Source organism: Hyla sarda, chromosome 1 (assembly GCF_029499605.1).
Source record: "Hyla sarda isolate aHylSar1 chromosome 1, aHylSar1.hap1, whole genome shotgun sequence".
Taxonomy (NCBI): domain Eukaryota; kingdom Metazoa; phylum Chordata; class Amphibia; order Anura; family Hylidae; genus Hyla; species Hyla sarda.
Window position 1 is genome coordinate 602,939,402 of NC_079189.1, and position 21,856 is coordinate 602,961,257.

At 45.1% G+C, this 21,856-nt stretch overlaps 1 protein-coding gene and 1 long non-coding RNA gene across 2 annotated transcripts in view; both read left to right on the top strand.

Moving 5' to 3' along the window:
• LOC130295636 (zinc finger protein 850-like) overlaps nucleotides 1-13,449 on the top strand; it is a 121,705-nt gene extending 108,256 nt beyond the window's left edge. The window contains exons 21-24 of the mRNA XM_056546600.1: nucleotides 4,195-4,318; nucleotides 4,402-4,469; nucleotides 5,066-5,294; nucleotides 12,104-13,449. Of these exons, the coding sequence (XP_056402575.1) occupies nucleotides 4,195-4,318; nucleotides 4,402-4,469; nucleotides 5,066-5,294; nucleotides 12,104-13,272 (1,590 nt within the window). The 3' untranslated portion in view covers nucleotides 13,273-13,449. The remainder of the gene's footprint in view (nucleotides 1-4,194; nucleotides 4,319-4,401; nucleotides 4,470-5,065; nucleotides 5,295-12,103) is intronic.
• LOC130297387 (uncharacterized) lies at nucleotides 711-3,279 on the top strand. Its single transcript, XR_008849505.1, has 4 exons — nucleotides 711-741; nucleotides 867-987; nucleotides 2,072-2,184; nucleotides 3,125-3,279. It is a non-coding gene; the product is annotated as an uncharacterized LOC130297387 (long non-coding RNA).
• Nucleotides 13,450-21,856: the final 8,407 nt, after the last annotated feature.

Genomic DNA, 21,856 nt, shown 5'->3' on the forward strand with positions numbered 1-21,856 from the left:
TCTGTGTACACATACAGCTCAGCTACATGTACATTACACATATACAGCTCTGTGTACACATACAGCTCAGCTACATGCACATTACACATATACAGCTCTACTGTGTACACACACAGCACAGCTACATGTACATTACACATATACAGCTCTACTGTGTACACATACAGCTCAGCTACATGCACATTACACATATACAGCTCTACTGTGTACACATACAGCTCAGCTACATGTACATTACACATATACAGCTCTACTGTGTACACATACAGCTCAGCTACATGTACATTACACATATACAGCTCTACTGTGTACACATACAGCTCAGCTACATGCACATTACACATATACAGCTCTACTGTGTACACATACAGCTCAGCTACATGTACATTACACATACACAGCTCTACTGTGTACACATACAGCTCAGCTACATGTACAATACACATATACAGCTCTACTGTGTACACATACAGCTCAGCTACATGCACATTACACACAGCTCTGCTGCAGACATATATAACACACACATACACAGCTCTGCACCACGCACATCACACACACACAGCTCTGCTGCATACACATAACTTCAGCTCATCCAGCAGCGATCACAACCAGCACAGCAGAGTCCTGCATACACTGAGCAGATGAGCCTAGAGCAGCAGCCCCTGATCATGTGACTCCTCCTCCTCCATGTGACTGATCACATGACTGTGACATCATGGCAGGTGGTGTAAGCACAGGGTAAGTACACGCTCTGTACAGGTATGTGTATGTCTATATAGATGTGATGATGTGTAGTATTATTTCTCGAGTTCTTTATTCGTACAGACATCTTAGATCAGTGATGGTCTCCTCCTCCTCCTCAGGTCACCGCACATCTAATGTGACACAACTATCACCCTCAGTGATCTATGGCGCTGCCGGTCACCATCCTGCAGTACCATCATATAATGTCCGGATAAAGGATCAGTTTTGTTGTATATGTAGGTAAGTGATATTCTCTCTATGATCATACTGTGGACTCATGAAAGCTGAGAGTTTGGAACTTTGTGTATTGTGCTTTGCCGCCATCTGTTGCTATGTGCTGACATGTACAATAATTTATTGGTTAGGACAGTGTTTTCCAAACAGCATAGCTCCAACTGTGCCAAAACTACAACTCCCAGCATGCCTTTGGCTGTCCAGACATGCTAAGAGTTGTGGTTTTGCAACAGCAGGAGACATACTGTTAAAAAACTGTATATAGTAGATTACATAATAGAGGACAGTGCACTGTATATAGTAGGTAACATTATAGAGAACAGTGCACTGTATATAGTACATAACACAACAGAGGACCGTGTACTGTATATAGTGCATAACACAATAGAGGAGAGTGTACTGTATATAGTACATAACACAATAGAGGACAGTGCACTGTATATAGTACATAACACAATAGAGTACCGTGTACTGTATATAGTACATTACACAATAGAGGACAGTGTACTGTATATAGTACATAACACAATAGAGTTAAGAGCACTGTATATAGTAAATAACACAATAGAGGAAAGTGCACTGTGTATAGTAGATAACACAACAGATGCTTTACACTGTTTATAGTAGATAACACAATAGAGGACAGTACACTGTGTATAGTAGATAACACAACAGATGCTTTACACTGTGTGTAGTAGATAACACAACAGAGGACAGTGCACTGTGTATAGCAGATAACACAACAGAGGCTTTACACTGTGTGTAGTAGATAACACAATACAGGACAGTGCACTGTGTGTATTAGATAACACAATAAAGGACAATGCACTGTGTATAATAGGTCACAGTTCATCATCTCACAGGCCTTAGGGGCCCGCACTATATTACACACCAGTCACAGCTCATCACCTCACAGGCCTCAGGAGGGGGCGGCTGGACCTAAAATGACTTAGACCAATCCCAGGTCTTCAAGACACCACACATGGACCATTCACAATCAGCAGCTTGGTGCCAAAGCTAGGAACATCACAGTATATGTTGTCTACATTGATATATCTATGTAGATTAATTAAGTGTTTTTTACATTTAGGATCCTCTGCTTATAATTCTCCTGACCCAACAAGGATGAAGAGAGACAGGAACAAGATGGCCGACAGGATCATAAACCTCACCCTTCAGATACTCTTCCGGCTTACTGGAGAGGTGAGGGATTCTGGGAGTGATGTCACATGACCTCATTCTTATCTATGTAATAACAGATGGATATGACTGGAGAGGTGAGGGATTCTGGGAGTGATGTCACATGACCTCATTCTTATCTATGTAATTACAGATGGATATGACTGAAGAGGTGAGGGATTCTGGGAGTGATGTCACGTGACCTCATTCTTATCTATGTAATAACAGATGGATATGACTGGAGAGGTGAGGGATTCTGGGAGTGATGTCACATGACCTCATTCTTATCTATGTAATTACAGATGGATATGACTGAAGAGGTGAGGGATTCTGGGAGTGATGTCACATGACCTCACTCTTATCTATGTAATAACAGATGGATATGACTGGAGAGGTGAGGGATTCTGGGAGTGATGTCACATGACCTCATTCTTATCTATGTAATAACAGATGGATATGACTGGAGAGGTGAGGGATTCTGGGAGTGATGTCACATGACCTCATTCTTATCTATGTAATAACAGATGGATATGACTGGAGAGGTGAGGGATTCTGGGAGTGATGTCACATGACCTCATTCTTATCTATAATAACAGATGGATATGACTGGAGAGGTGAGGGATTCTGGGAGTGATGTCACATGACCTCATTCTTATCTATGTAATAACAGATGGATATGACTGGAGAGGTGAGGGATTCTGGGAGTGATGTCACATGACCTCATTCTTATCTATGTAATAACAGATGGATATGACTGGAGAGGTGAGGGATTCTGGGAGTGATGTCACATGACCTCATTCTTATCTATGTAATTACAGATGGATATGACTGGAGAGGTGAGGGATTCTGGGAGTGATGTCACATGACCTCATTCTTATCTATGGAATAACAGATGGATATGACTGGAGAGGTGAGGGATTCTGGGAATGTATGTAGTGATATTAATGTGTCTCTCCATACACAGGATTACACAGTAGTGAAGAAGTCCTCTAGTAGGTGCTGTCGGGCCCCTGTGTGTGAAGGACGGGGAAGAACCCTGAGCCCAATCCCGGGGCCCCCACCTCACTCCCTGATACATGAGGAAATGGATGAACAGAAGATCCTAGAACTGATCAACAAGATGATGGAGCTGCTGACTGGAGAGGTGACCCTGCTGGGAATGCTGGGACATTATACAGTAATGGAGGGGTCTGGTGATGACTGGAGAGGTGACACTGCTGGGAATGCTGGGACATTATACAGTAATGGAGGGGTCTGGTGATGACTGGAGAGGTGACACTGCTGGGAATGCTGGGACATTATACAGTAATGGAGGGGTCTGGTGATGACTGGAGAGGTGACACTGCTGGGAATGCTGGGACATTATACAGTAATGGGGGGGTCTGGTGATGACTGGAGAGGTGACACTGCTGGGAATGCTGGGACATTATACAGTAATGGAGGGGTCTGGTGATGACTGGAGAGGTGACACTGCTGGGACATTATACAGTAATGGAGGGGTCTGGTGATGACTGGAGAGGTGACACTGCTGGGAATGCTGGGACATTATACAGTAATGGAGGGGTCTGGTGATGACTGGAGAGGTGACACTGCTGGGACATTATACAGTAATGGAGGGGTCTGGTGATGACTGGAGAGGTGACACTGCTGGGACATTATACAGTAATGGAGGGGTCTGGTGATGACTGGAGAGGTGACACTGCTGGGAATGCTGGGACATTATACAGTAATGGAGGGGTCTGGTGATGACTGGAGAGGTGACACTACCTGGAATGCTGGGACATTATACAGTAATGGAGGGGTCTGGTGATGACTAGAGAGGTGACACTGCTGGGAATGCTGGGACATTATACAGTAATGGAGGGGTCTGGTGATGACTGGAGAGGTGACACTGCTGGGAATGCTGGGACAGTATACAGTAATGGAGGGGTCTGGTGATGACTGGAGAGGTGACACTGCTGGGAATGCTGGGACATTATACAGTAACACCACTGGAGGGGTCGGGGTGATGACTGTATCATTGTGTGTCAGGTTCCTATAAGGTGTCAGGACGTGGCGGTGTATTTCTCCATGGAGGAGTGGGAGTATGTAGAAGGACACAAGGATCAGTACAAGGATCAGGTGATGATGGAGGATCAGCAGCCCCTCACATCAGCAGGTAATAGACATGACTATATACACACGTCCTCTCATTATTTGTATGTAAAGAATGAATTCAGTCTCTGTATGTGTCCCCTACAGTCAGATCCAGTAAGAGAACAGCAGCAGAGAGGTGTCCCCGTCCTCTTCTTCCACAGGATCAGGATCAGGTAGATGGAGATATTCCCTATGATCTGTAGAAGGGCTGTGAAGCTCTTGTGTTCAGTCTTGTTTTATCCTACAGTATTATATGCTTTATACTTGTGGAATGAGAAAGGTGGAGATGACAGGATAAAGCCGACCATAGACATTACATGTTGTCTGGATCTTCTCACAGTTTTCTGGCTATGGAGACTGCTGGTTGGAATAAGGCCTTGAGCAGTGATGCATATAGTACTGTATGCATGGACGCTCATGTCACACTGAAATGTAGAGCTTCTCCTCTGACTGGAGGATGTTGTGTCATGTGCTGCGTTGAACATTTACAGCTACTTTTGGAGTTGAGAACAAGGCTGCTGATATACACAGGGATAATCTCCATCCATTGAAACAAGTTTAGGCCGCAGAATATTACGTTTCTAAGTTTGTCATTAATTCATCTTTTAATATCTATGTCCATCTGCTAGGAGACCTGCAGCTATGTTCCTCAGATAACACCTTCTGTCATTTTTGGTCCTTATGACAATTATTAATCTTTTTTGCTCATATAAAACATTCCACATGACTGATCCTACTGTCTGAAACTTTTACAATATTTCTTTCACAGCTTATGAATCAGGGAGAAGATCTGAATAATGTTAATGCTCCAGACATAATAGTAAAGGAAGAAGAAGAGACAGATGTGAGCAGTGATGAGCAGTATAAGGAGGACATTCCTACTAAAAAAGATCTGATCTATATTAATGCTACAGACATAAAGGAAGAAGAAGAAGTAGAGACAGATGTGAGCGGTAATGAGCAGTATAAGGAGGACATTCCTACAGGTAACCGCCTAGGTAAGTAGTAACCATTAAATTCAGAGAACAGTCACAGATATATACATAATATATGTCAGCAATATTGTGCAGTTAATAATTACTCTTCTCAACAAATTGCAATGCCTAGAAGGAGAAGTCATGGAATTATGGAGATCACAGAATCAATAGACATATTTATGATATTCAAATGCAAAAAAATGTATTTCAATTTATTCAATATCAAGTAAAAGTGCCATGCACAGATATGTACGTGCCAACGCATGCTATCAGTGAGGTTATTAATAGTTGTCTAAAGAATGTTCTGCCACGCTGAATGCACTTAGGCATGTCAATTATCAAGATCCACTGCAGGAAGCTCCCTTTGCAATTGCCGTACAATGACATCTCTGACCTAATTGATGGAAGACATGTCCGATGACTCCGCAGGCCATGGTAGCACATTTAGGACACACGGGCTGCTTGCATGAGCAACATGTCATGTTAAAAAATGGTTAATGGATTGTTTCGGAGAAATGGCCATACCACTGGTTCTATGACCTACACCGTAATCCGAGAAGGAAGACCAGTGTGACGTTTTCTCGTGAAGGCCCCTTTAAAGCAGGGCCCACGTGTTCTTTAGACCAATCTCCAGCTACCATTGCATCCGAGACAAAAGAAGATCTCATCGCTGATAAACCTCGATTCCAGCCTTCATTGCCATATTACTCTGCACCATGATGACCTTAGAGAACAGAGCAGTGGCGTGCTCCCGGAGGGGCCTGACCACTGAGGCCCCCCACGTTCTCCGGGACAGGACCCTGGCTCTCTCAGTGTGGATGGCGTGTCGTCTGCCAGTAGACGCAAAAAACAATAAATGACTTCAGAACATGCAGTTGTGGAAAAAAAATATGCAATACATATCTATATATATATATATATATATATATATATATATATAAATATATATATATATACACACACACACACACACACACACTGCTCAGAAAAGTAAAGGGAAGACTTCTTAACACATCCTAGATCTGAGTGAATGAACTAATCGTATGAAATACTTTCGTCTTTACATAGTTGAATGCGCTGACAACAAAATCACACAAAAATTATCAATGGAAATCAAATTTATCAACCCATGGAGGTCTGGATATGGAGTCACACTCAAAATCACAGTGGAAAACCGCACTACAGGCTGATCCAACTTTATGTAATGTCCTTAATACAAGTCACAATGAGGCTCAGTAGTGTGTGTGGCCTCCACGTGCCCGTATGACCTCTCTACAGTGCCTGGGCATGCTCCTGATGAGGTGGAGGATGGTCTCCTGAGGGATGTCCTCTCAGACCTGGACTAAAGCATCTGCCAACTCCTGGACAGTCTGTGGTGGATGGAGCGAGACATGATGTCCCAGATGTGCTCAATCGGATTCAGGTCTGGGGAACAGGTGTTCTCTGGCAAATGCCAAATGTCCTGCACAGTGTTGGGCTGTAAGCATAACCCCCACCTGTGGACGTTGGGCCCTCATACCACCCTCCTGGAGTCTGTTTCTGACCGTTTGAGTGGACACATGCACATTTGTGGCCTGCTGGAGGTCATTTTGCAGGGCTCTGGCAGTGCTCCTCCTGCTCCTCCTTGCACAAAGGTGGAGGTAGCGGTCCTGCTGCTGGGTTGTTGCCCTCCTACTGCCTCCTCCACATCTCCTGATGTACTGGCCTGTCTCCTGGTAGCGCCTCCATGCTCTGGACACTACGCTGACAGACACAGCAAACCTTCTTGCCACAGCTCGCAATGATGTGCCATCCTGGATGAGCTGCACTACCTGAGCCACTTGTGTTGTAGACGCCGTCTCATGCTACCACTAGAGTGAAAGCACCACCAGCATTCAAAAGTGACCAAAACATCAAACAGGAAGCATTGGAATTGAGAAGAGGTCTGTGGTCACCACCTGCAGAACCACTCCTTTATTGAGGATGTCTTGCTAATTGCCTATAATTTCCACCTGTTGTCTGTTCCATTTGCACAACAGCATGTGAAATTCATTGTCAATCAGTGTTCTTCCTGAGTGGACAGTGTGATTTCACAGAAGTGTCATTGACTTGGAGTTACCTTGTGTTGTTTAAGTGTTCCCTTTATTTTATTTAGCAGTTTATAAATTATATATATAGATCAGTGTATCCTGTGGACTACTTCAGATTTGGTTAACTACGATGACCAGCTTTTATTTTTTGTTTAATATTAATAAAATGGTTACCGAGGGCTTGTGGGAGAGTGTTTTTTTAAAATAAAAGTTTTATAAATATGCTGTGTTTTTTTAATTTACTTTACAGGCTTAGTAGTGGAAGCCGTCTTATAGACAGAGTCCATTACTAATCCAGAGCTTAGCGTTAGCCCCAAAAATAGCTATCGCTAACCCCCCAATTATTACCCCAGTACCCACCGCCACAGGGGTGCCAGGAAGAGCTGGTACCAACAGGCCCGGAGCGTCAAAAATGGCGCTCCTGGACCTAGGCGGTAACAGGCTGGCATTATTTTGGCTAGGGAGAGCCAGAAACAATGTTCCTAACCCACCCTGGTAATGTCAGGCTGTTGCTGCTTGGTTGCTATCTGGCTGAGAATGAAAATAGGGGGAACCCCACACGTTTTTGGTATAAATAAGTAAATATAAAAAAAAAACAAAAAAAAAAAAACGCATAGGGTTCCCCTATTTTTATTCTCAGCCAAATACCAACCAAGCAGCAACAGCCTGACATTACCAGGGTGGGCGAGGACCAATGTTACTGGTGCTCCCGAGCCTAAATAACGCCAGCCTGTTACTGCCTAGGCCCAGGAGCGACATTTTTGACGCTCTGGGCCTGTTGGTACCGGCTCTTGCTGGCACCCCTTTGGCGATGGGTACTGTGTTAATAATTGGGGATTAGCGATAGTTATTTTGGGGCTAGCGCTAAGCCCCGGCTTAGTAATGGGCTCTGTCTATAAGCCGCTTCCACTACTAAGCCTGAAAAGTAAATAAAAAAAATAAAACACGTTTGAATTTTTTTTTTTAAAACACTCCCCTACAAGCCCTCGCTAAAGAGCGCCTATCACCATCTAAACTTTCCCTAATCCCCCTCCCTATCTGTCCCTGACTCTAAGTCTATCTCTGAATTTATTTTGCTTTAAAACCCCCCAAAAATACCTTTTTTATATGCTCTTCAGTAGCTCAGTTGAAGGCACAGTGCAGGGGAGGTTGTCATAGCAAGATAAGCAGTTCATATATAATTAGCCATGTGGAAAGTGGAGAGGAACAGTAAAAGAGAAGAAGGAATGTATCCCCTCTGTTCGCTCCCTGCTTGTGTACGAGCTCAGTACTCCCTCCCTCCTGCCTGCTTGACTGACAGGCAGGGAGCTGCGCTGAGCTCCTATGTGTCCTGGCTGCACTGTGATTTCAGACTCACTCACTGAGACCCAAATGCTTGCTGACAGTATTGCTAGGAAGACCCCTAGTGGAGGAGTTTTTAAAGTAAAAAAAAAACATTTTTAAATTTTTAATAAAAGCTATTGAAAAGTTGGGCTTTATCTTTAATATATAAAAAGGTACACTTTAACCATTTTATTAACATATAAAAAAAAAATGCTGGTCATCGTACTAGTCCATCGAATCCGAAGTAGTCCACAGCATACACGGATCTGAAATGAGAAGAAAAAAAGACAAAAAAATAGGTTAGTACATTTGTCACCCGCTCGCACATCTCCTGCTGCCCCCGCGCCGCACGACTACAACTCCCAGCATGTCCTCGCAGTAAGGACATGCTGGAAGTTGTAGTCGTGCGGCTCGTGCAGGAGATGTGTGGGCGGGTGACAAGCTTGTCACCTGCCCCGCCGCACGACTACAACTCTTAGCATGCCCTTACAGTAAGGACATGCTGGGAATTGTAGTCATGTGGCCCCCGCCGCAGGACTTTATCTCCCAGCGTGTCCTTACTGTAAGGGCATGCTGGGAGTTGTAGTCCTGATGTGCGGGCGGGTGACAAACTTATCACCCCACCCGCATATCTTCCTTCCAAACCGCACCACTACAACTCCCAGCATGTCCTCACAATAAGGACATGCTGGGAGTTGTAGTCCTGCAGCGTGAGCGGGTGACACGGAAGCCAGCTCCCTGGCTACCCAATGCATCTATCACCTGGCCGCTAGCTGTTGTGTCTTTACAGTGAGGACCATGCTGAGAGGTTGTAGTGCCAACAACTTGCGGGCGGGTGGTAGATGTGAGTTTTTGTGGGACTTTTTAAAAGTGCTGTCAAAAACAAGTTTGTAAGCCTGGTCTGACCTGGCTTACAATTGCGACTTTTTGAAGGGGGTTTGCGACTTTATTTTGTTTACGCGCGACTTTCGCACTTGATAAATTCCCGACCACTGCAAAGTGAAAACTGAAAATTGCTTAGGTAGGGCTGACTGGTAGTTTTTGCTCACCCACAAAAGTCGCAAGAAAAGTTGCTTACGCGCACATGTGACTTTTTGTGCGAATTTTGTAGGCAAAAAAACCTCTAAATCCCTTGATAAATCTCTTGAGTAAGCAACATTTGTTGGGGTACCCCTAAGAGCGTCCCTGTTAACTATGTGCATAGAATATGTGAGGCTAATATTCTCGGGTAGATTTAGCCTGCCATGACTCATCGTCCCCAAGAAGCAGGAAGAAGACTGGCACCGGAGGACCGGGACACCAATAGCGGCGCAACGGGGGAAAGTCGGAAGGTGAGGTAAAGTTTGTTTTGTTACTTTTTGCAGCCCGGGCACAGGGGATTCTGAAAAATCACCGCTACAGATCTCCTTTAAAACACTTTTGTTATTTAATCATATTTGTCTGGTAATCGAGTCGGTAGCAGTGGTAGGCGCTGTATGGTAGCGTCCATTTCTTATAATGTCCAGGATTCTCCTCAGACCTCCTCCAGTACTCCTTCATAAATAGTGGAAAGAGAGAATGTCCAGCGCTCGACTCGGGAACAATACTTTATTTAGGGTCCACAGGAGAACATACAGGAACACGGAGACGTGTGACGCGTTTCGGCTTGTCACCAAAATTAAAAAGGGGGGGGAAGTTTCTTATAGAGTTTATATACACGGTACATTCAATCTCATATTGCTGTAAAACAATAATAATTATGACCCGGTGGGGATATGTCATATACATAATTTTTTATATACGGGGAAATGATGTCCTCCCTACAGGTCAAGCAGGAGAAAGAACTTTATGAAATACTGGAGGATGGGTAAAGAACCAAAGAGGTATATTAACGCTAGAAAGTAACAAAGTTCAGGAACGGACTAGTAGTGTAAAATGGTGTCAAGGCGTCTGTTCAGACCTGAGGGGGCTCTCGTATTTATTTTTAAAATCCAAAAGACCTCACGGTCCAGGATTTTTTGTTTTATACCCTGTAATGACATGCATGATGGATCCCCTCCATGTCTCTCTGCCACAGGTTTAGATACCATAGATACATGGCGCGATTGGAAATGGTTACCATCAGAAAGATGTTTCCTCATTCTAACTTTGAGTGGGTTAGTAGTACACCCTACATATTGCAATCCCGGCATGTAAATAAGTAAATGACTCCAGAGGTATTGCCGTTAATGTACTGCTTTATGCCGTGGGTACTGCTGTTTCTGGATGATGTAAAAGTTCTTACCTGGCCGCCCCCTACATATGTGAATCTTTTGTGATGTTCTTAGTGTATGACTAAGGCTTGGTGACACAAGCCGAAACGCTTCACACGTCTCCGTGTTCCTGTATGTTCTCCTGTGGACCCTAAGTAAAGTATTGTTCCCGAGTCGAGCGCTGGACATTCTCTCTTTCCACTATTGCCTGGGCGAAGTCCGCGCGCTATTTGCAGAGGGTGAGCTGATCCACACTTGCTTCATCCTTCATAAATACTTACAGACTATTGGTAAATGGCTCGAGTGCCAGTAAAAGTGTTTTTTATGAGATCTGCGGCATCGGCTGGTTGGTATTTCACATCACCCAGACCCAGTTTATGTCTTGTCTGGAAGGCCAAATCAGCCTGTAGGGTTTTTATTAAAGGAGTAGTCCAGTGGTGACCCAGTGGTGAGCAACATATCCCCTGTCCTAAGGATAGGGGATAAGTTGCAAATCGCGGGGGGTCCGACCGCTGGGGCCCCCTGCGATCTCCTGTACGGAGCCCCGACAGCCCGCGGGAAGGGGGCGTGTCGACCTCCGCACGAGGCGGCGGCCGACACGCCCCCTCAATACAACTCTATGGCAGAGCCGAAGCGCTGCCTTCGGCAAACTCCGGCTCTGCCATTGAGATGTATTGAGGGGGCGTGTCAGCTGCCGCTTCGTGCGGAGGTCGACACCCGCTATCTGGGCGGAGAGCTGGGGGCCCGTACAGAGAGTTTGCAGGGGGCCCCAGCGGTCGGGGCCCCCGCGATCTCAAACTTATCCCCTATCCTTAGGATAGGGGATACGTTTTTCACCACTGGACTACCCCTTTAAAGGGGTAATCCGGCTGGGGACCCCCCGTGATCTCGGTGCAGCCCCCAGCATTCTGTGCCAGGTGCTGCCTCCTAGACGGGGATGTGGCGACAATGCCGCGCCATGAATGGGGGGGAACGTGGCGTGACGTCACTAGGGGGCGTGGCCATGATGTCACATCCCCATCTAGGAGGCAGCGCCCGGCACAGAATGCTGGGGGCTTCACTGAGATCACGGGGGTCCCCAGCGGCAGGACCCCTGCTATCATACATCTTATCTCCTATCCTTTGGATAGGGGATAAGATGTATAAAGCCGGAATACCCCTTTAAGGTTCTATTATTGATAAATAACAAACTGTCTTTTCTTGGCAGGTGACTGTACCCGGAGATCAGAGGAGAATCTTATATCTTCATATTATAAAGCAGATGATGATATCACACAAGATACATATGAAGAACATTCCATTATCCCAGATACACCCTCAGCCCTTCACAGACAAGATCTCTCATCTGATCATTATGAACCAGTCCTATTTTGTGATTTATCACAGACTGTTAAGCAAAATAAATGTCAAAGAAGCGGTGTCGACCATCAAAGAGCTCATACGAGGGACAAGCTTTATTCATGTTTGGAATGTGGGAAATGTTTCAACCAGAATTCCTATCTTCTCAGACATCAGAAAATTCACACACGGGAAAAGCCATTTTCATGTTCAGATTGTGGTAGATCTTTTACCAAAAAAATACATCTTATTGAACATCACAGAATTCACACAGGGGAGAAGCCTTATTCATGTTCTGACTGTGGAAAATGTTTTTCTCAGCAAACGGCTCTCGTAAAACATTCCAGAATTCACACAGGACAGAAGCCATATTCATGTTCAGAATGTGGGAAGTGTTTTAATGTAAAATCTAATCTTACGCACCATCAAAAAATGCACACGGGAGAGAAGCCATTTTTGTGTTCAGAATGTGGAAAATACTTTTCCCGGAAATCAACTCTCATGGAACATCAGAAACTGCACACAGGGACAAAGCCTTTTTTCTGCTCAGAATGTGGGAAATATTTTACTCGGAAGTCAAGTCTTCTTGACCATCAAAAAACTCACACAGGAGAGAAGCCATATTCATGTACAGAATGTGGGAAATGTTTTACTGTGAAATCCAATCTTGTTCACCATCAAAGATCTCACAGAGGAGAGAAGCCATATGCATGTCCAGATTGTGGCAAATGTTTTACTGCAAAATCGCTGCTTACTAAACATCAGAAAATTCACACAGGGGAGAAGCCGTTTTTATGTTCGGAATGTGGGAAATGTTTTAACCGAAAGACAGTTCTAATGGCCCATCAGAGAATTCACACTGGGGAGAAACCATTTATATGTCTAGAATGTGGGAAATGTTGTTCCTACAAATCTGATCTTCGTAAACATCAGAGAACTCACACGGGGGAGAAGCCATTTTCGTGCTCGGTGTGTGGGAAAGGCTATTCTAGGAGGTCGGATCTTCTGAAACATCAAAGAATTCACACAGGACAGTAGGCCTTCTTCTTTTCTTAATTTGTTTCATTGACAAATAGTAAAAGCACATAATAGAACTGTTTAAGGTCCCATGTCATCAACAAAAAATGGAAATTTGGAGCAATAACTGATTAAGAAACATCTGCAGTGAGCAAAATGTTTTGTTGTCCACAAACCAAATAAAATCCATAAAACGCACCTATATATCAACCATGTGCAAAAACTATGTAATCCCTTTAAAGGCGTATTCCGGTGGAAAACTTGATTTATTTTAAATCAGCTGGTGTCAGAAAGTTGTACAGGTTTGTAAAATACTTCTATTTAGAAATCATAACCCTTCCAGTACTTGTCATTTGCTGTATACTACAGAGGAAGTTCTTTTCTGTCTGACCAGTGCTCTCTGCTGACATGAAAATGAAAAAAAAAAGGAAAAAGCTATTTTGCTAATTTGAGATGGTTTCTTTTTATTAACATGCAATCTTAACTCATTAAAGGGGTATTCCGCCCCTAGACGTCTTATCCCCTATCCAAAGGATAGGGGATAAGATGTCAGATCGCCGGGGTCCCGCTGCTGGGGACCCCGGGGATCGCTGCTGCAGCACCCCGCTATCATTACTCCACAGAGCGGCTAATACAGGACATAATCGATTGCGGTGATGCCCTGTATTAACCCTTCAGACGCGGCGATCAAAGCTGATTGCCGCGTCTGAAGCGAAAGTGAAACTATCCCGGCTGCTCAGTCGGGCTGTTCGGGACCGCCGCGGTGAAATCGCGGCGTCCCAAACAGCTTACAGGACACCAGGAGGGACCATACTTACCTCCTTGGTGTCCGATCGGCGAATGACTGCTCTGTGCCTGAGATCCAGGCAGGAGCAGTCAAGCGCCGATAACACTGATCACAGGTGTGTTAATACACGCCAGTGATCTGTGCAAGAGATCAGTGTGTGCAGTGTTATAGGTCCCTATGGGATAACAATGATCAGTATAAGAGATCAGTGTGTGCAGTGTTATAGGTCCCTATGGGATAACAATGATCAGTATAAGAGATTAGTGTGTGCAGTGTTATAGGTCCCTATGGGATAACAATGATCAGTATAAGAGATCAGTGTGTGCAGTGTTATAGGTCCCTATGGGATAACAATGATCAGTATAAGAGATCAGTGTGTGCAGTGTTATAGGTCCCTATGGGACCTATAACACTGCAAAAAAAAGTAAAAAAAAGTGTTAATAAAGGTCATTTAACCCCTTCCCTAATAAAAGTTTGAATCACCCCCCTTTTCCCATTAAAAAAATAAAAGTGTAAATAAAAATAAACATGTGGTATCGCCGCGTACGTAAATGTCCGAACTATAAAAATATATCGTTAATTAAACCGCACGGTCAATGGCGTACACGTAAAAAATTCCAAAGTCCAAAAAAGCATATTTTTTGTCACTTTTTATTCCATTAAAAAATGAATAAAAAGTGATCAAAAAGTCAGATCAAAACAAAAATCCTAACGATAAAAACTTCAGATCACGGCGCAAAAAATGAGTCCTCATACCGCCCTGTACGTGGAAAAAAAAAAAAAAAAAAGTTATTGGTGGTCAGAAAAGTACGACAAAATCAAACCTATATAAGTAGGGAATCATTTTAATCGTATGGACCTACAGAATAAAGATAAGGTGTCATTTTTACCAAAATATGCACTGCGTAGAAACGGAAGCCCCCAAAATTTACAAAATGGTGTTTTATTCTTCGATTTTGTCGCACATTGATTTTGCTTTCCGTTTCACCGGGGATTTTTGGGTAAAATGATTAATGTCCCTGCAAAGTAGAATTGTTGGCGAAAAAATAAGCCATAATATGGATTTTTGGGTGGAAAATTGAAAGGGTTATGATTTTTAAAAGGTAAGGAGGAAAAAACGAAAATGCAAAAACGGAAAAACCCTTCGTCCTTAAGGGGTTAAAGGGGTACTCCATTGGAAACAATTTTTTTTTTTTTTAAATCAACTGATGACAGAAAGTTAAACAGATTTGTAAATTACTTCTGTTAAAAAATCTTAATCCTTCCAGTACTTATAAGCTTCTGTATGCTCCACAGGAAGTTCTTTTCTTTTGGAATTTCCTTCCTGTCTGACCACAGTGCTCTCTGCTGACACCACTGTCCATTTCAGGAACTGTCCAGAGCAGGAGAGGTTTCCTATGAGGATTTGCTCTTACTCTGGACAGTTCCTAAAATGGACAGAGGTGTCAGCAGGGAGCACTGTGGTCAGACAGAAAGGAAATTCAAAAAGAAAACTTCCCGTGGAGCATACAGCAGCTGATAAGTACTAGAAGGATTAAGAATGTTTAATAGAAGCAATTTACAAATCTGTTTAACTTTCTGGCAGCAGTTTATTTAAACTTTAGGTTGGCGCAATTAAAACAATACCAAATTTATATACCGTATTTATCGGTGTATACCACGCACCGGCCTATAACACGCACCCTCATTTTACCAAGGATATTTGGGTAAAAAAAGTTTTTTACCCAAATATCCATGATAAAATGAGGGTGCGTGTGTGTGCGTGTATACCCCGATATACCCCCAGGAAAGGCAGGGGGAGAGAGGCCGTCGCTGCCCGCTTCTCTCCCCTGCCTTTCCTGGGGTCTAGAGCCCTGCTGCCGGCCCTTTTCACCCCCTGGTTATCGGCGCCGCTGCCCGTTCTGTCCCCCTGACTATCGGTGCCGGCGCCGATAGCCAGGGAGAGAGAAGCGGCGCCGACAGCCAGGGGGAGAGAAGGGGCAGCGGCACCCATTGCCGGCGCCGCTGCCCCGTTGCCTCCCCCCATTCCCGGTGGCATAATTACCTGAGTCCGGTCCGCGCTGCTCCAGGCCTCCGTCGTGCGCCCCCGGCGTCATTGCTATGCGCTGAACGGCGCGGCGCATGACGTCAGAGCGCCGCGCCGTGCATAGCAACGACGCTGGGGACGCACGACGGAGGCCTGGAGCAGCGCGGACCGGACTCAGGTAATTAAGCCACCGGGGATGGGGGCAGGCAACGGGGCAGCGGCGCCGGCAATGGGTGCCGCTGCCCCTTTTCTTCCCCCCCATGGCTGTCCACGCCGCTTCTCTCTCCCTGGCTATCGGCGCCGGCACCGATAGTCAGGGGGACAGAACGGGCAGCGGCGCCGATAACCAGGGGGTGAAAAGGGCCGACAGCAGCGCTCTAGACCCCAGGAAAGGCAGGGGGAGAGAAGCGAGCAGCGACGGCCTCTCTCCCCCTGCCTTTCCTGGGGGTGTATCGGGGTATAACACGCACACAGACTTTAGGCTAAAAATTTTAGCATAAAAAGTGTGTGTTATACGCCGATAAATACGGTAGTTTGCATCATGTTTTACTAATTTAAAAAAATTCTAAACTATTTCTGACCCCTATGACTTTTTTTTAATTTTCCATACACCGGGCTGTGTGAGGGCTCATTTTTTCGCGACGTAATCTGTTGTTTGAGTCAGTACCGTTTTGGTATTGATCAGACTTTGGTTTGGTATTTTTTTTAGGTTTACTACGTTTACCGTATAGGATTAATAATGTTTTATTTTAATAGTTCAGACTAGAGATGAGCGAACTTACAGTAAATTCGATTCGTCACGAACTTCTCGGCTCGGCAGTTGATGACTTTTCCTGCATAAATTAGTTCAGCTTTCCAATCATCAACTGCCGAATCGAATTTACTGTAAGTTCGCTCATCTCTAGTTTTGACAATATAGCACTCGGCAATAACAGATATGTTTATGTTTATTGTATGGAAAATAGGAGTGAGTTAAACTTCAAGAGCCTGCGCCATACACCCTTAATGGTACAATGAAATGTATACACGTCTTTGGTCTTTAAAGGGGTACTCCACTGCTTAGTGTTTGGAACAAACTGTTCCGAATGCTGGAGCCGGTCCCGAGAGCTTGTGACGTCATAGCCCCACCCCCTCATGACATCACGCCCCGCCCCCTCAATGCAAGTCTATGGGAGGGGGTGTGACCAATGTACAGTCACTACCTACAATAGTGGATCGATCCGACACAGCAGCACATAAGCTTTACTCATGCTATCTCTAGAACATATGATGGGGGTAGTCATTACGTTCTGCTTGACTGATTTTAGCCAAATTTAACAGTGTTGTGTATCCACTTTTAATATGTTATTAAAGGGGTTATCCAACATCAGGTGACTTTTCTAATTAACTGTCAGCCGGTAATGGACATGCTTACTAATGATCCGTACTTGTGTTGGTGGTAAATGGCCTTGTCCTGTGCCGCCCCCCCCCCCCCCTCCTCCTTCACGCTACTGGCTTGTTTGTGTGAACTGGCAATTTCCTGTTCCTGTGCCCTCCTTCTAACTACAATCCCCAGGATCCCTTGTATCTATGTGGGAGGTCCCACACATCAGCCACCCCACCCATTGCGGCACAGCTGTGCTGTCCTTGAAACTACAATTCCCTGCAGCCCTGTGGTGAATGATCTCCCTTCCACCCAGCGGTTGCTCCACCCATAGAAGCACAGACACTCTCAAAACCTGACTAGTGATGTAATGTCTTGGACTGCACTGCAACCTGGAAAGAGACAACAATTATTTTGTCTACTGCTAAAAATCTGGGGGCAAAGATCACATAAGAATTGCGAGACCACCATCAAACACAGGTACAGGACACTTTTATTATGAACTGAACTAACTTTACAGCCCCTGTAGCACAGTCAAATAAAGAAAAATTCCGGAATACCCCTTTATGTTAACCCCTTAAGGACCAGGCCAATTTTATTTTTGTGTTTCCTTTTTTTCCCTCCTCGCCTTCTAAAAATCGTAACTCTTTTATATTTCCCTCCACAGACCCAAATGAGGACTTGTTTTTTGCATCACCAATTTTAATTTGTAATTACATCACTTATTTTACCATAAAATGTACGGCGCAACCCTAAAAATATTATTTATATGGAAAAAATTGAAAAGAAAACCGCAATTTAGTATATTTTGGAAGGTTTTGTTTTCACGCTGTACACTTTCCGGTAAAAATGACAAGTTTTCTTTATTCTGTGGGTCGATACGATTAAAATGATACCCATGATTATATTCTTTTCTATTATTGTACCGCTTAAAAAAAATCTCAAACTATTTTAACAAAATTAGTATGTTTGAAATTGCCCTATTTTGACCACCTATAACTTTCTCATTTTTCCGTATATGGGGCGGTATGAGGGCTAATTTAAGCACCCTGAACTGTAGTTTTTATTAGTACCACTTTTGCTTAGGTTTTACATTTTTATTCAAGAAATACCGTATATACTCGAGTATAAGCCGAGTTTTTCAGCACGATTTTTCGTGCTGAAAACGCCCCCCTCGGCTTATACTCGAGTGAACTCTCCGCCTGTCAATCCCTTTCAGTAGTCTTCAACCTGCGGATGTCCAGATGTTGCAAAACTACAACTCCCAGCATGCCCGGACAGCCATTGGCTGTCCGGGCATGCTGGGAGTTGTTGTTTTGAAACATCTGGAGGTCCACAGGTTGAAGACCACTGCGGCCTTCGTCATCATCCAGACCCCCCCCCCTTTTTTCTACTCACCTCCCCTCGGTGGGAAGGAAGGATGAGCTGGTCCTGGCCATCTATGCTGCAGGGACCGTCCGGTGGGGAGGGTTAGTCGTTCCAAGCTGTCCATTTTCACTGGGAGGCCCTCTTCTCCGCTCTGGGCCCGGCCCTGGAGTAGTGATGTTGCCTTGACCATGACGCAGAGGGACGTCCCTGAACGTCCCTGTGCATCGTCGTCAAGGCCACGTCACTAGTCCGGGGCCGGGCCCGGAGCGGAGGACCTCCCGGTGAAAATACTGGGAGTTGTAGTTTTGCAACATCTGGAGGTCCGCAGGTTGAAGACCACTGAAGGGTTTGACAGGCGGTGATGATGATGACGGGGGTGATGATGATGGGTGTCTTACCCTAGGCTTATAGCCGAGTCAATAACTGGGTTTTTGGGGTGAAATTAGGGGCCTCGGCTTATATTCGGGTCGGCTTATACTCGAGTATATACGGAAGTTTTATTATAATAAAACATGTAAAACATACAATCCTAAACCATATTGTCTCCATAGCAATGGAACAGTAAGTGGCTAAAGGCAACATTATGGCCGTACAATATATTAAATGCAATACCAAACTGGGCGGGATGGCATAACATATCAGTGCTAATGGAGATCGAGGGATTCAGAGAAGGAAGATAAAAAAAAAGGGTAAAACAATGGAATAGTAAGGACCAACTTGGGGAAGGGGGAGGTAAGGTAGGCTAGGGTAGAAGGCACCAGGAAGAGGGGGAGGGGGGTATGGGGGAGTGGGAAAAGGGGGATGGGGGGGAGGAGGGGTGGGAAAGCAAGGAGCATGAGGAGAAAGGGGAGGGGGGGGAGAAAGGAAGGGGTATGGGTAGGAGAGGGGGATATGGGTGCAGCAAGAGCAAAAAAGAGAAGGGGGGTAGAAAAGGTCTCGGGAGACCAACGTGGGTGGGAGAGGAACGGTGAGTGGGATGGATAGGAGGAGAGAACAGGACGAAAACAGTATAAACTACAAACCTGAACGTCACCAGTCCACTAACCCAGAGTCGCGGCCCACGCCAAGCCTCACAGGAGTGACAGCCGTAAGGCCAGAAAAGAGGTCCAGTAAGTGTGTGTACATCTAATCAGAACGATAAAGAGGAGTTTCGGTGAACGCCAACCATGGTTGCCAAACCGCGGTATACCTGGCAGTAGCACCAAATGAATCGGCCATAAGCTCCTCCATACGACTAATGAAGTGTACCTCCCTATACCATTCGGAAATTGATGGGGGGGGGCAGGTCTCTTTCCAATGGCGGGGTATCACCGTCCTAGCCGCCATCAACAGGAAATGCGCCAATTTCTTGGACGGAGATTTCTTAACAGAAGAACTTTCGGATGCTTAGGTTTTACTTTTTATAATTTTTTTATTAATTTTTTTGGTAATAATATGTGATAAAAAAAAGTAGCAATTTTGGATTTTTTTACATTTATGCTGTTCCCCGTACGGGATAATTAACAATATATTTTGATAGTTCAGACTTTTATGTACACGGCGATACCAAATATGTTTATCCATTATTATTTTTTATGCTTTTTGGGGGGTAAAATGGGAAAAAAGGATGATATAAATTTTTATTGGGGGAGGGGATTTTTCACATTTTTTTACACTTTAATAGTCCCCATAGGTCACTATTTCTAGCTATCCTTTGATTGCTAATACTGATCAGTGCCATTTATAGGACACAGCACTGATCAGTATTATCGGTCATTTTCTGCTCTGGTCTGCTCGATCTCAGACCAGAGCAGAGCAGAAGAGCCCAGGAGACGGCCGGAGCCAGGTGAGGGGACCTCCGGCCGCCATGTTGGATGATCAGATCCTCGCAGCAGAGCTGAGGCCGATAGGCTCATCCATATAAAGTACCGCACTGCCGTAGATGCCGTGATCTGCATTGATCCCGGCATCTGAGGGGTTAATGGCGATCGCGGATGTCCGCCATTACCGGCGGGTCCCTGGCTGCTGATAGCAGCCAGGACCTGCCACGCATGACAGAGTGTAAATGTACGGTCATGGCGAAATGTAAATGTACGTCATGGTGCGTTAAGTACCACGGCACCATGACTTACATTGTCGTTAAGGGGTTAAAGTGTTTTTAAATATTTTCTAATTATCACAAAATCTATCCAACTTGAACAGTAGATCTCACTTGTTCACTCCAAAACTTTGTTGCAATTGTTGAGGTTTACTTTAAAATTTATATTCGTATAAATCAGGGCTGTCAAACACCCGGCCCGCAAGCCGAATCTGGCCCGCCAGACCTCGTCATGTGGCCCGCAGCCTTCACCTTTAATCTCGCTTTTTTTTTTTCTTTTTTAAAGAAAGCCGCCTCTTCAGCGCATGCGCAGCGATCCACCTTCAGTCCTCCTGGTCCTTCGCCTCTATGGTTGTACGTCAGTGACGTCCCGTGCGTACAACCATAGAGACGCGGGAGGAACAAGAGGACGTGCGCAGGCCCTGGTAAGTGACCGGCGGCACGTTATCTTCTTCAGCGTTCCGGTCACCGCTCGACCGGTCCTGGCACCTACTGTTATGGTCCATAGGCCATAGCAGTAGATGTGACCCCGGGCCGGAGGAGCGGTGACCGGATTACAGTGGGGGGTCACACAGACATACAGCCTCCAGCCATATACTGTATATGGCTGGAGGCTGTATGTCTGTGGGGAGGGAGGGGGGGGGGTGCTGCCAACCTAATGTGGGGGGAACTATACTGCCATCTAATGTGGGGGAACATGCTGGCATCTAATGTGGGGGAACATGCTGGCTACCTAATGTGGGGGAACATGCTGGCTACCTAATGTGGGGGAACATGCTGGCTACCTAATGTGGGGGGGAACTATACTGCCAACTAATGTGGGGGAACATGCTGCCTACCTAATGTGGGGGAACATGCTGCCTACCTAATGTGGGGGGAACTATACTGCCTACATAATGTGAGGGGAACTATACTGCCAACCTAATGTGGGGGAACATGCTGCCAACCTAATGTGGGGAAACTATACTGCCAACCTAATGTGGG